The sequence below is a fragment of the Melanotaenia boesemani genome, chromosome 4, assembly GCF_017639745.1.
Source record: "Melanotaenia boesemani isolate fMelBoe1 chromosome 4, fMelBoe1.pri, whole genome shotgun sequence".
NCBI classification, from domain to species: Eukaryota; Metazoa; Chordata; class Actinopteri; order Atheriniformes; family Melanotaeniidae; genus Melanotaenia; species Melanotaenia boesemani.
Genome location: NC_055685.1, coordinates 12,524,834 through 12,537,346, shown reverse-complemented (window position 1 = coordinate 12,537,346; position 12,513 = coordinate 12,524,834). Strand labels below are relative to the sequence as shown.

At 39.9% G+C, this 12,513-nt stretch overlaps 1 protein-coding gene across 1 annotated transcript in view; it reads left to right on the top strand.

Moving 5' to 3' along the window:
• The window catches only part of pax5 (paired box 5), a 58,037-nt gene that overhangs the window by 2,763 nt on the left and 42,761 nt on the right, over positions 1-12,513 (top strand). Inside the window, exon 2 of the mRNA XM_041983976.1 lies at positions 10,882-11,047. Within this exon, the coding sequence (XP_041839910.1) occupies positions 10,882-11,047 (166 nt within the window). The remainder of the gene's footprint in view (positions 1-10,881; positions 11,048-12,513) is intronic.

The following is a 12,513-nucleotide window of genomic DNA, read 5'->3' as shown; positions in this document are numbered from 1 at the left end:
AGAGGGAGAGAGGGAACATTTAAACAACACCGACTTCAATTTGCCTCCACATGATTATCACTACTCAACATTCTTACTAATGTTGAAAAAGTATAGCTACAAACCCTCTTCCTCCGTCTCCAGCACCGCACCCTTCCATCCTCCCATTTCCAGCTCTGGAGAGGTAATGAAATATGGTAATGAATTTGGATCCCCGGATTAAAGTCGTCCTACCCTGATGGAAGTTTTCTCCAAATTTCCAACCCTAAAGCAACAACAATTTGTATACATGGTTGATTGTGTTTGGTTTTTTTTAATTGCTTATGTATTTAGTTTGCAAATCAGAGAGACAACAGCAAGAGCTGCAATTTACTTCTGTGGCGAGAATCTCTGTAAATAAAAACACACTGCAATCAACACGCAGTATCATGTTCTGCTTTTCAGTCTCTCTCTGCTCTGGTCCTGCAAATTAGCATTTATTTTAAATTATTTATAAGGAAGTGAAAGCAAAGCCGAAGCTATATATTTAAATAAACCCATATTTTGTCAGGTGTTAAAAAGGGCAAAGTAGCCAAGAGATCTTTTTAGATTTTAAGCTATTTTCTCAAACTAGATACAGTCATTATATTGACAAATTGTCTGCTTTGGGTCATTTTGTTAATGTTCAAACCTCTATGGCCTATAGAGCACAGCCCTATAAACGTTTTATTGTCTTATCTAATTTAGTCTTTTTTAACCACAAAAGAAAATGAAGCTGGTTTGGTTCCTGTCAGGTCTGCATGAAGCCTTTTAGGCCTAGTGGATGAATCCTCAATGAGAAGATGTGAAATATGAAGGAGGATTAGTGTGAATTTTGGCAATCAGGGTTTACTGACAGTGGATTAAAGAGCGGAGATGTGGAATCAATGAAGATTCATGAAACCATATTTATTGCTGAATATTTTGCTGAGACAAAAAAAAAGAGCCAAAACAGCACTACATGTACACTGATCTAATTTGTTGTTGATTGTGTTTCCAGAGTCACATTTTCTGATACTTTAGTCCTACTCCCTCGCCGGACAACTAAGAAGTCTCCCACGTCCAAGCTTGTTTGTTGTCTATGTCCAATAATGTGTGCTCTTGCGTGTGAATGGGGGTTGGGGAGGTGTACTGGCAAGACGCCCCCTTGTGGTTTTGAAACTTCCTTCAAATACAAGGCAAGAAAACCAGAAATCTTCCGGTTTTCCAGCTTAATTTTAAACAGGAGTCTGCTTTTATAGGTCTACAACAATTTCCTATAACCCCTGCGCGCGTGGGGTCCGCTTTGTTGCATTTGTATATTAAAGAGTTTTGTGTGCTGCTTAAAACGACCCATCTACTTATTGTGAAAAGGGGGAAAGGAAAGAAACTAATAATAATTTTGAGAAAAAAAAATAAATATAAGATTTTAATAAACTCAAGGATATGCTGACCTTTTCTATAGCAGATCCATGACCTTGAGGTACATCAAACACGTCAGTCTTTTGAGGATAAAACAGAAAAGTATAGGCAAAATTAAGACGAGACATATAGACATGTTGTTATAGGTGTTGTTTAATGCACAAACACAAATTTACTATATGGTTAATGTTTGATTGCATATGTGGCTACAGAGGCAGAAATGGTGTAATGATTCATTCCATGTGGCTCTAAATGCATCTAATCTAATAGTTAATGTGTGAGGGCTATATGCCCTGACATGCAACAGAAATGATTAAATGTCTAGAAAGTAGAGGATGGTAAATAACACTTTTTAATTTGGCTCATGCTTTAGGCTATTTGTGTGGTTGATATTGCAGGGGCAAGGCTTTGATATGCCCGCTCAAATCAGGTGGGACGAATATGTATTGAACCCCCCTTCTCTTTGGAGCGTAAATGCGGAGCTCGCCAATTGCATTTCATTAAACACAACATAGTTTGGATCCGCAATCAATTAGGCAATGAGAGAGGAATGCATGTTTCATATGTTTTCTTCTGATTTCCCCCAAGCTAAAGAAATTATTGAGGGTCAATTGTTGTCATAATACTTGGCATGCATGTGGGTCTAAAGATGGTTAGAGAAGTAGGTATTTTAACTTGAAATCGTTTAACTTACTTGGGCCCTCTTCTTTTTATTCTTTCCCAATGTTTTTATTCTTTTGGCTAACTCTGAAAGATGGACAATTGCTGGAGTTCTTGAGCATTCCCTAATTTCTAAAGCCTTTCTGCAACTAAGCCTCATTTTTAGTAATACTCAGTTAATTAGCCATTTAATATTGACATGAATAAATTGAGCGCAAATCGCTATAAAGGCATTAGGTTTTTATACTTCGTTAATTGAAATTAAACATATGATCATCTACTCCCAGAGCCAGGCGTCGCTTTACCGAGCCTCCCCATTGGTGGATGGCCAATACACGAAGAGCGTCATTGGCCCACGGGATTTGCTTCAACCAATCAAAATCCTCCCCCGCCCGATCCTATCTGGGGTTGGCGGTGACGTAGGAGCAGTTTCCGCCTTGTCATTGGCTGGCTTCCTTGTGAGTGACGGGCAGCTGGCCGGCGCGTGTAGGTTAGGGTTCCAGGGGGTTGTGAGCGCGGGCGCTGTCCGCACGAGAGCAGGTCCTGAAACGCGCTGTGCGCCACCGTAGAAGCTGGGCGCAGGCACCTTTCCATTCTATAGTTAAAGACGCCCCGTTTGTAAACACATTTACATCACAGTCGTTTGTGTTTTGAAGAAGGAGCGCGGAGAAAAGTAGCTTTTGAATTTGGACTGGACTGTCTCCTTCTCCGGCGCGAGGAATTTCGTCTCTAACTCACACTCTTTTTTAAAACCGGGAGTCAGTTTGTGCAGCGAGTCCTGCTCAACTCAGGAGGGGGACGCAACAAACTGCTTTTCGTTCTCACAAAAACAGCTCTCAAGTCAGCTCCATTTGCTTTTAATTATACCAGAGAGGATTTTTTTATCCATAATTTATCTACAGTGTAAACTTTCTTATTTTTCTTACTTCTTTTTCTTCGGCACGGTGGAATATGGCACTTCAGGACGCGAGCTTCTGTTCGCTCTCACTCGCTGTATTGATGGGAGATAACCAAGTGTTGATGTGAAATCAACTGCCGAGGACGATTTATGACGAGAAGATATGCGCAAAGAAGAACCTGGAAAAGAAATAACCCCCAAAGTGGATCTGTAACGGATCATTTTTCTTTGTCATACTTTCTTTTTGTTTTTGTTTTTTTTTATTTTATTTTTTTGTAATTTTGCGAATTTACAAACAGACTGAGAGGAGAGTTCAGCCTTCATCAGTGTAGTTCAGGGGTCAAGGCCACTGAACCGAGAAGGAAAGAAAGGAGGGGAGACTACTTTGTTTGGTCTGCATATTTTAGTATAATTTTTTCAATTTTATTTTCTAAACTTTTACGTTTTGACGTCCTGGGACTTGCGCAACTTGGCGTTGACGCACCGCTGAAGGAATGAGCACTTTCGCTGCCATTTTCGTCCTCTGGTTTCGGGCACACCAGAACAGACCCTCTGTTGTGTCCCGTCCTCATGAGAAGGGGGCCCGTCTTTGATAGATTATTTTTGACGCTGTTCCTTTTCCCTTCGCCCCCCAACCCCCGCCCCCTGCTCTTGCACATCTCCCTTTAAAAAATCTTTCTATGTTATTTTTTAATCAAAGTGTTAACCCATAAATCAGTGAAAGTTTTTTTTTTCCAAGTTAGAAAAAAAATCTCTCCATTCATTGGACATCACGGTCTGTCAGTATAGAAGCCGGCTGTAGCGGGTGGCATTTTTTAAGACCCCCTTGTTGCTAACCGGGGCCCCCTGTGCCCATTCTTACCGATGGAGATTCACTGTAAGCACGACCCGTTTGCGGCGATGCACAGTAAGTTAATATGTTCATAATTTTCTTCATCTGCATGATCCCACCTGCCCTGAACCCCCATCCCACCAACAATGCGTGCATATGCAGTTATAACCGCGGAGTGCGCGCATCCGCAACAGCACTGCACGCTGCAAATATCTGATTTAATATTCTTCTAAAAGTTATTTGTCATTTTCTATTAATTAAATAAAGTTGCAATTAAAACACAAGTAATTCACTGCATTTTGAAGTGTTGAAATTTGAAAATGATGATTATATTTAAATCTAGCATGGAAAACTTCCTAAATTTATTAATTTCCCAGTATGAGCTGATGACCATTAACCGTGCACACATTTTTCTCTGTACAGTTAAATAGAAAATATTTTGGTGCAAATTAAATTTTGTGTTCGATACCATTCAGCTCATAAATGCTTTTCGTTCATCTGAACCCTTGTTTTTGCAGTTTACTATCTTTCACGATAATGTGCGCATGCATGCAGGGAATGGTATCCAGGTGTATTTTGGGGTTTGAGTTAGCTGAAGGGATTTTTTTTCTAAATCGGGTGAAGACATGTCTCCTCTGTGCAGGCCTGCATTGTGTTGTGTTGCTACCTTTGCTGTGTTTCGAGGTTTGGAGAGAGGAAGGAGGTGCAGGGGTCACGGAGAGAGAGAGAGAGAGAGAGAGAGAGAGAGAGAGAGAGAGAGAGAGAGAGAGAGAGAGAGAGAGAGAGAGAGAGAAAGAGAGACCCAGTGATGTAACAAAGCATGACTAAAAGCTGAACTTGAGCCACAACCAGAAAATAACAGTGTTTCTGCACATAACCAAGTTAGTCTGACCCGCACTCCGCTTTACAGGTCTGCAGGTAAAGACAGAGATCTACTCAGTTTTTCAAATTATTTTATTTTTATTTTTTTATGAACAAACAAATAAATGTCTTGCTATCAAACCCAGGTCAAAGCTCACACAGGTTCAACTCACAGCGTGCCTCTTGCTCAAGGACACTTCAGCGGAACAGCTGCTGCATAAGAGAAGCTTTATAAATGGGAGGGACACAACTCAGTCGTGACATGGCGGATACCTCCCGCTGCAATCATTATTTTACATGTATACAGAAAGTAAAACAGCTCATACATGTGCTATACACTGAAGAGTCGATTTTAAAGGAAAGGCACTATAATGAGACAATAAGTCTCAAACTTGTGCAAAACTGCAACTGTTGCGATAGATTGGCTGCGCAGGCCCAAGTAACAAGACATAGTACCTTAAAAAAATCTATTTAAATATGAGCCTCGTATTGAAAATCTTACTGTGGCTTGAGTATGCTTAGGCTACATTTTCTTTTTGTGTTCAAAACGCAATTAAAACCACTTTTCTAACAGATTATAACTATTCTCCTGCAGTTTAGTCCCATGAAAATCACTTTTATGTGAAAGGTTCCCATGGCTACAGGATAAAAAAAAAAAAAGAAAAAAAAAAAAAAAGAAAGAAAGACAGAAAGAAAGAAAGAAAGAAAGAAAGAAAGAAAAGACAAATGCACACACTTATCTAAAGGCTAGAACGAATCATGTTTCCTATCCCCTGCCGTTTCAGCTAAGCCAGTGATCCGCGGGGCTGACGGTAACAGCGGAGCTAAAGTTATATATGTCAAAGCGCGGAGACGCTTTAAAACGATTACACCTAAAAAATGTCAGAGGAAGAGACAGAGAGGTTGGAATGAATCGAGTGTGACGCGTGGAAATGTTGTTGTGTGAGTTTGCGCGGTGTGGCATTGTGCGTGCATGAGACTGTGTGGCGCGTGCACATAATGGCCTGAAGTTCACATCAGCAGGAAATAACGTGCAATAATAACTATGTGTGTGTGTCTACGTGTGGCAGGGGGTTTTAATGAGTTTTTACAGATTTCTAGGCTCGGCTAGATGTGGCCCTAAAAATGACAGACATTTTCAATTTTTATTAAGCGGTCAGATTAATTTCCCCCTTCTGTTTTTATTCTTGATTTATTTATCTTTACTATCCACATTTTTTATCCTCATTTGTTGTTGCTATCTCAAAACAATTGCTACTGAATTACAACATTTCTATAGCTTGTGAGTCAGCTCCAACTTTAAAGAGTTTTGGCTATATAGGGTATATTTGAAAAATCTATTCCAGGTAATTGTGATGATAATGAGCTGCATTTCATAATCACGCATTGTAATGGAAATAGAGGCATGCTGAATATTAAGTGGGCCAGCCTGTGGCCTACCTTAGTTAGCCTTGAGTTAACGAAAATTTTGAATTCTGACTTAAATGCATAAACTGCGGGGGAGCATCTAACAATTTATTAAATGAAAGCATTAATCTTAAACTGTGTCAAACTCTTCTACTTTGTCTTCCATTTTATTAACTATTTTAATTAATAAGCCTTTAACTCACTGGGAAGCTTATTTTAACTCTTTATTAACAAACATCTCTCCGAAAAATATTAATAATCCCGCAATCAACACCAAGAAAAAAAAAGAATAACATTGTATGTCTGAAACACGTCCTCGCTGTTTGCTCAAGGAAATTTATTGAATCTGTATTCTTGCAGGCAACTTTCTAAACAGCTTTCATTCAAAAGTAATTTATAGGTCCGCTTTCTCTTATTATTTTTTCCTCCCTTCTTCCGGGACTGAGAATATTGAGAAAAGCGGGAGCAAAATCCGGTGGCGTTTTGTTTGCGATTTCTCTTTTTGCTTTATTTTTGAACCGTCAGGCCGTGACGAGCCAGATGGGAGATGAGAAGCAAAGAGGAAGAGTTTTGGTGGACAGAGAGAGTTGGGAAGAAGAGAGAAAGGGACACATGAATGTGGGAAATAAGAAACAGAGAGACTAATAGAGCTTATTTTCTGGATGGGGGAGCTTCAATATATTCTGCTTTATCTCAGTTTTTTTTTTACTCCTCCCGGAAACAGCGAATCAATCAAACATGTAAGGAGGTGCTGGGCTCTCAAGTCAGCTCCTATAAAGGGTAAATAAATAAAATACAACAGGGATGCATAATGACCGACAGTCCCCTGGCTGTCTCTGTCCCTTTCTGATTCAGCAGGATGACAATGAAGCTGCTGCCCCTGCCAACACTTTGCTCCCTCCAGAGACACTGCAGCTTTGCTACAAAGACACTTTAAAGCCCAGACCTCTAATTTGGCAAAAATCTTTGAGTCTAATTTGCAACAACACCTCCTGAGCTGGCCCGAGTTGATTGAATTTCTGGGAGCAATTTGTTAATTTGTTTGGTCAGTGGGACAAACTCACCCAGCTGTGAGGCAGCATCAGCACTGATAAATATATTTAGATCCCTGACCACAAAGAAAGAACACGTTTTTTTTTATGTAATCACATTAAAACCATACTTTAGGCACTATTTCCCAGTAATGCCCAATAAAACATGCCATACAGGCTTAAAATAAAAACTTGCATGACTTATTCAGAGTCATGCTACACTGATAAACAAATACTTTAATAGAATGTGTCGGTTTTTGCGTTTGCCCGTATCAGTATTTATAGGCTTGGAAAATAAATTTCAAACATATAATCCCCATCCCTTTCCCAAGAATGGTGAGAGTCTGAACGCCTAATGCCAACAGTAAATACACAGATAAGTGAATAAATAGTTATCTGGAGGTTTTTGTAGGTCACAAGTCATTCCTCTCCATCTCTTTACAAAGCAAGGCGTATTTCATGCCCTGGCCCAGATAGGAGGGGTGAAAGGAACCATTTCATTTACTCTTATCTGAGAATGAGGGAGAATGGTGGGGTAAAGGGAAGGGGAGTCTTCTCTTCAGATACCTGTGGTGAGGAGGACATAGCACAGTAGGCTTCTATAAATGTCCCTGCAGAAATTGTGCTTTTATTCACTGAGTGGTTTCAAGAAATAATAATAAGGACAGGCTGGAGAAGGAATAATGCCTTCATACAACTATACAAAGCATTCACATAAGGTATGCAAGACATTTAAAAGACTTGAGCTGGTCCATGTAGGTCAGAGGGCTGTTTCTGGTGTGGTCCCTCTGCAGAGACTGAATGGGACTTGTAGTGATTTGATGATGATTTTCTGTAAAGTCATAGGGAGAAGTAATGGTAAATAAGTGGACTGCTCCTTCATAAGAAAAACAGTAGCGTTCAGAGGCACGCTGTTGATTTAGAGGCCAGAGTGTTGACTGTGAGGCAGCCTGGGAGCTTGGTTGCATGTTGTTCTGTTTCGTTCTGATTATAAACGTACTATTAAAGTCATAAAATGTGCCAGTCCCAGTATCTCCACTGAATTGAAGGTCTGAGGATAGAGAGTGTAGTTTGGTGAGTGTGTTTAGGCCATTTACATAAAACTGACTTTATATATGATGCACATTGTAAAGAGGAAAGAGTTTTACATATATAAAAAACACAATCACAAAGGATGCCAGCTAGTTGCCCATATGTGCATAGCACCAAAGTCTTGCAAAACAGCTTGACATAGAAGGAAAGGCATGCATCCTTTGTATGTCTTTCAAATTTCATGTTGTACTGTTAAAACAATGTAAACTGTGACATCATTGGTGATATGCAGGTTGGAAACAGGTTGTGACTCCTTATATTCATGATGTCCTGCTTGCTCCAAGGATAAAAGTGTTTTCTTAAACTAGCCCACAAAGAAAAAAAATGCAGTTTGCACTTTTTTGTCTGTCATGAAAGATGATTTTAATTCAGAGAGAATTGTGTATTAATGATGATTTTATACGGTGTTGGCCATAAGACATACAACAGCCGTAAAGAAATACTTACATGTTAATTAAATCCATGTTACATAGAAAATAGCTAATAAGACATAATGAGTTCATTTCTAAATATGTTGGAGTCAAAGTTTTCCAGTCCTGCAGCTTAATATAATCTAGATCTTCCCCTCCAATTTGTCCTACAAAATTCTTAATTCCAGTTAAGTAGTCTCTCTTTTTTATGAGCCTATGACCACAAAAATGACATCATTCTGCTGACACCATCAGGATTATTTTCTCAGGCTAGAGAACGCACAACTTCCAGAGGTTCTTGCTTTGGTTGAGCGATATGATATTAGACACTGAAGTCTTTTGACGCAGCTGATGGGCTGATATTGTCTTTAAAGCTCATATTGGTTGTTAAATTTCATGCTGTTTAGTCTCTGAGCCTTGGCTGTATCCAGCTCGCAGGAGCTTTGCAGAGACAGATATTACTCTTTCTATATAATGCCGTCTTTTGTAAAAAGTGATTGCTTTTCAAATTGTGCTGTTACAGCTGCCGTCTGCATAATGAGGCTTCTTCTATCTGGAAAAATAAAGCAGTAAGGAAGAGAATGACCATCCACAATAGCTGCTTTGGAAATATTTGTTGTTTGATTTCACAGAAGGAAGCTCTCTCGAATTCACATTTCTTTATTTATCTGCCGCACATTGACCTACTTATATTTTAGCCTGCGAAAGCTTGTGTGAGTGTGTTTGTATGTGTGTTTTTGCGGGTATTCTTCTGGAACTTATGCTGATGAAGAGAGGACGAGGACAGGGGAACTGGTTCAGGGGGACAGCGTGCTGTTTTAGGCAGTATCCCTGCTGAGGTTATGTGTTTAAAATCTATTACCCCCACAGCTAGGATTAGTGTGTGTGAGAGAGAGTGTGTGTTTTCCCTAAAGACATAATCACTATGGTAATACAAAAGCCAGTGGATTAAACGATAGAGAAATTCTGGTTGATTTACTCTTTGCCTTTGGTGAGATTCATATGTATACAGTATAAACATATAGTGGAGGGAGAGGGAGAAACTGTTTCTTACAGGCTGCTGCTGACACACAGTGTTTCTATTGGATGATGGTAGTTGACACTCTCACCACTCTCACCATTGTTTTGTTTGAGAGCAAACTCTGTCATTTACTGCTTATAAATGTAAGGAAGTTAGAAATCAACTTGCTAAGCTCCTTTTATTTACAGCATATGTCTCCATACTGCCTTCTCCTCTTTGTTGCTGCTGTTCGGCCTAAATCTGTAAGTTAAAAATGGACATTTCTCCAGCAGCTCTCAAATAGGCAGCTGTAATTTTCATAGTGTCATCACTACAGCACAAGAATTAGAAACAGTGTAGAAAAATCCTACTTCCACTGGGTTATTCAATTATGCTTGTCTTTTGTTCTACTCTAGTGTATACCATTCTTCCCCTCTTTTATCCATTTCCTGCTATACTTTCATCGCCTCATCCCTCAGGGGGAATATTAGTGGTATCTTTCACTACGGGCCAAGAACTAGGCCCTGGTCAATAATTAATTGAAATCCCTTCATTTACTCGAAATCTTTGCTTAGCCTGCCCCCGGTGAAATTGGGCAAAGTTTGCACTTTGCAGTGGTCCGAGTAGCATTATTATGCAGAGCAGGATAAATGAGAAGGTGGGGTGAGATTAGATGTATTTGAGATAGCTAATTCAGTTCAGCCTGTCCAATTTCTTGTACTCAGCGTTAGTTTGTGATTCAAGGGAGATGGTGATGCCAGATTGCAGCTTTGCCAACTCTGGACTGTGAGAAATAAACAACGTGCTAGCATAATGGTGTTACGAAAAAAATATGAGGTGGTATTGATGCAGAGGATATAAGATAGATGCTGGATTGGACTGCAGTAGCTCAAGGACAGAACTTAACTCTAACAAGGTTTTAGTGTAGATATTGTGTTGGGTTCATATTTAAACAACTGTTGTCAGTCTTATTATTATTTTTGTTATTGTATTATGATTCATTAACTTGACTGAACTGGAGGTTACCATGTGTTTGTGTTTCTGTTCTGCTGGTCCAATCTTCTGCCATTTATATGTAAAATCTAATCAAATCTCTTGGTTTTGACTATTAAAACTGTATCTCTGCATCTTCAATCAGATTCATCAGTCATCTTCATCAGTCACATTTACATCTACCTTCTGTTTCAGCCTGATAGTATTTTACATTTTTAGTAGTTCGAACCAAACCATAAGATGCCTTTTCTGCTTTTCGTGCTCATCCATCTCTGACTGTGTCAACTTTTTATTTCAAGGACATGGTGGGGTGAACCAGCTTGGAGGTGTGTTTGTAAATGGCAGGCCCCTCCCAGACGTTGTCCGACAGCGAATAGTAGAGCTCGCTCATCAAGGTGTTCGACCCTGTGACATCTCACGCCAGCTACGGGTCAGCCATGGATGTGTCAGCAAGATACTGGGCAGGTAAAAGGCACACAAACACCAACAGTACACTTTTGTAGCGGCAGTCCTGAAGACATTCCCAGAAGCACTCCCTTTAACTGTGAGGTGGCATGTTTCAGACAGATGACAAAGGTGTAAAATTTGTCAACGCATTGATATATATTTTGGTATTTTCATTATAGTTTAACATTAACTTTTAAAGTAAAACATGCTGTCATATGGTGAGGAACTGAGGAAATAAACTTCTCTTAGCTACTGATACATGTAATCCCAACAGTACAGGAGTTCAGAGTGACTTCGGTGTTGTCTCCATTTCTAAGGAACGTGCAGGGTTTTGAAAGGCTGAATTTTATGCTAAGGAATGATTTTTCTTTTCTTCCTGAATCAAACCAAGCTGAAACAGGACTTATGAAAGACTAGAACCATGTCGTCCCATGCAAAGCTACCAATAGTGCCTCACCAGAGCTGAACTTGAGTCTCACATGCCCAAAGCAAATGACTTATTCCACAACCACCCCTCCAGCCTCTGAATGTGGACCTGTCTGTTGCATCTGAAAGACATGATCGGTGCTTCAAGAGATGTAAAATGGCCTTGTGAGAAACTTTTAGATTCTGTCTATGGTTTCTAGAAACATTGTAATTTCCTAGACATCATGTCAGTTTTCTGTTTCACTCTTGGGTCACTGGTTTGGTTGGTTATGTGCTGGCAAAGTGTTCTTCAAACTGAAGCTTCTTTTAGGACACACTGACTCTCAGCGTCAGTTCTGATGTGTGCTTCCATTTCCTCATCATGCACATGCCGCATTTTCAGAGAAATGTTTGTCTTCGTTTTCATTTGCCTTTTATTTCCCTTCTTCGTACTCCTCTCTGTTCTCCATACTCTGCTCTTACCTTTTCACCTTCTCCTGCCCTTTCTGTATCCTGTGTTTCCTGTCCAACCCCTCTCAATACTTCTGTCTCTCCTCACCCCTCCTTTTCTTTTTGTCTGTCTGTCTTTCTCCCTCACTGTGGCTTTTCAAAGCTAAATTCAAGAGTAAATCCCTGTTCGTTCCATCCTCCAGAGAAGAAAAGGGGACAAAAGAGAAAAGATTCATCACTTTTTGGAATTAGCATCAAAATGAAAGTAGCACCATATTTCTGCACCCCACCCACCTTTCCAAAAAAAAAAAGAAATATATATATATATATAAGAGAGTGAGATGGCAAATGGGAGACGACAAGAACAAGGAAGACAATCAAAGAGGGAAAAGGCGTGTTAAGGGACAGGAGTGCAGCAAAAAGAAAAATGAATGAGAAACAGAGAGACCATTTGTGGGGACGGAGGGGAAGGATTAGCAGCAACGACCCTCAGCTATATCAAAAAATGTGTTGCTCATTGTTCTCCCATGCCTCTCTTTCTCTCTCCTTTCTTCTGTCTTTCCCTCTCTATCTCTTTCTCTCTCCCCTTTCCTGGCCGTTCAACTCACTGAAGCGTTACCGTTAGGGGG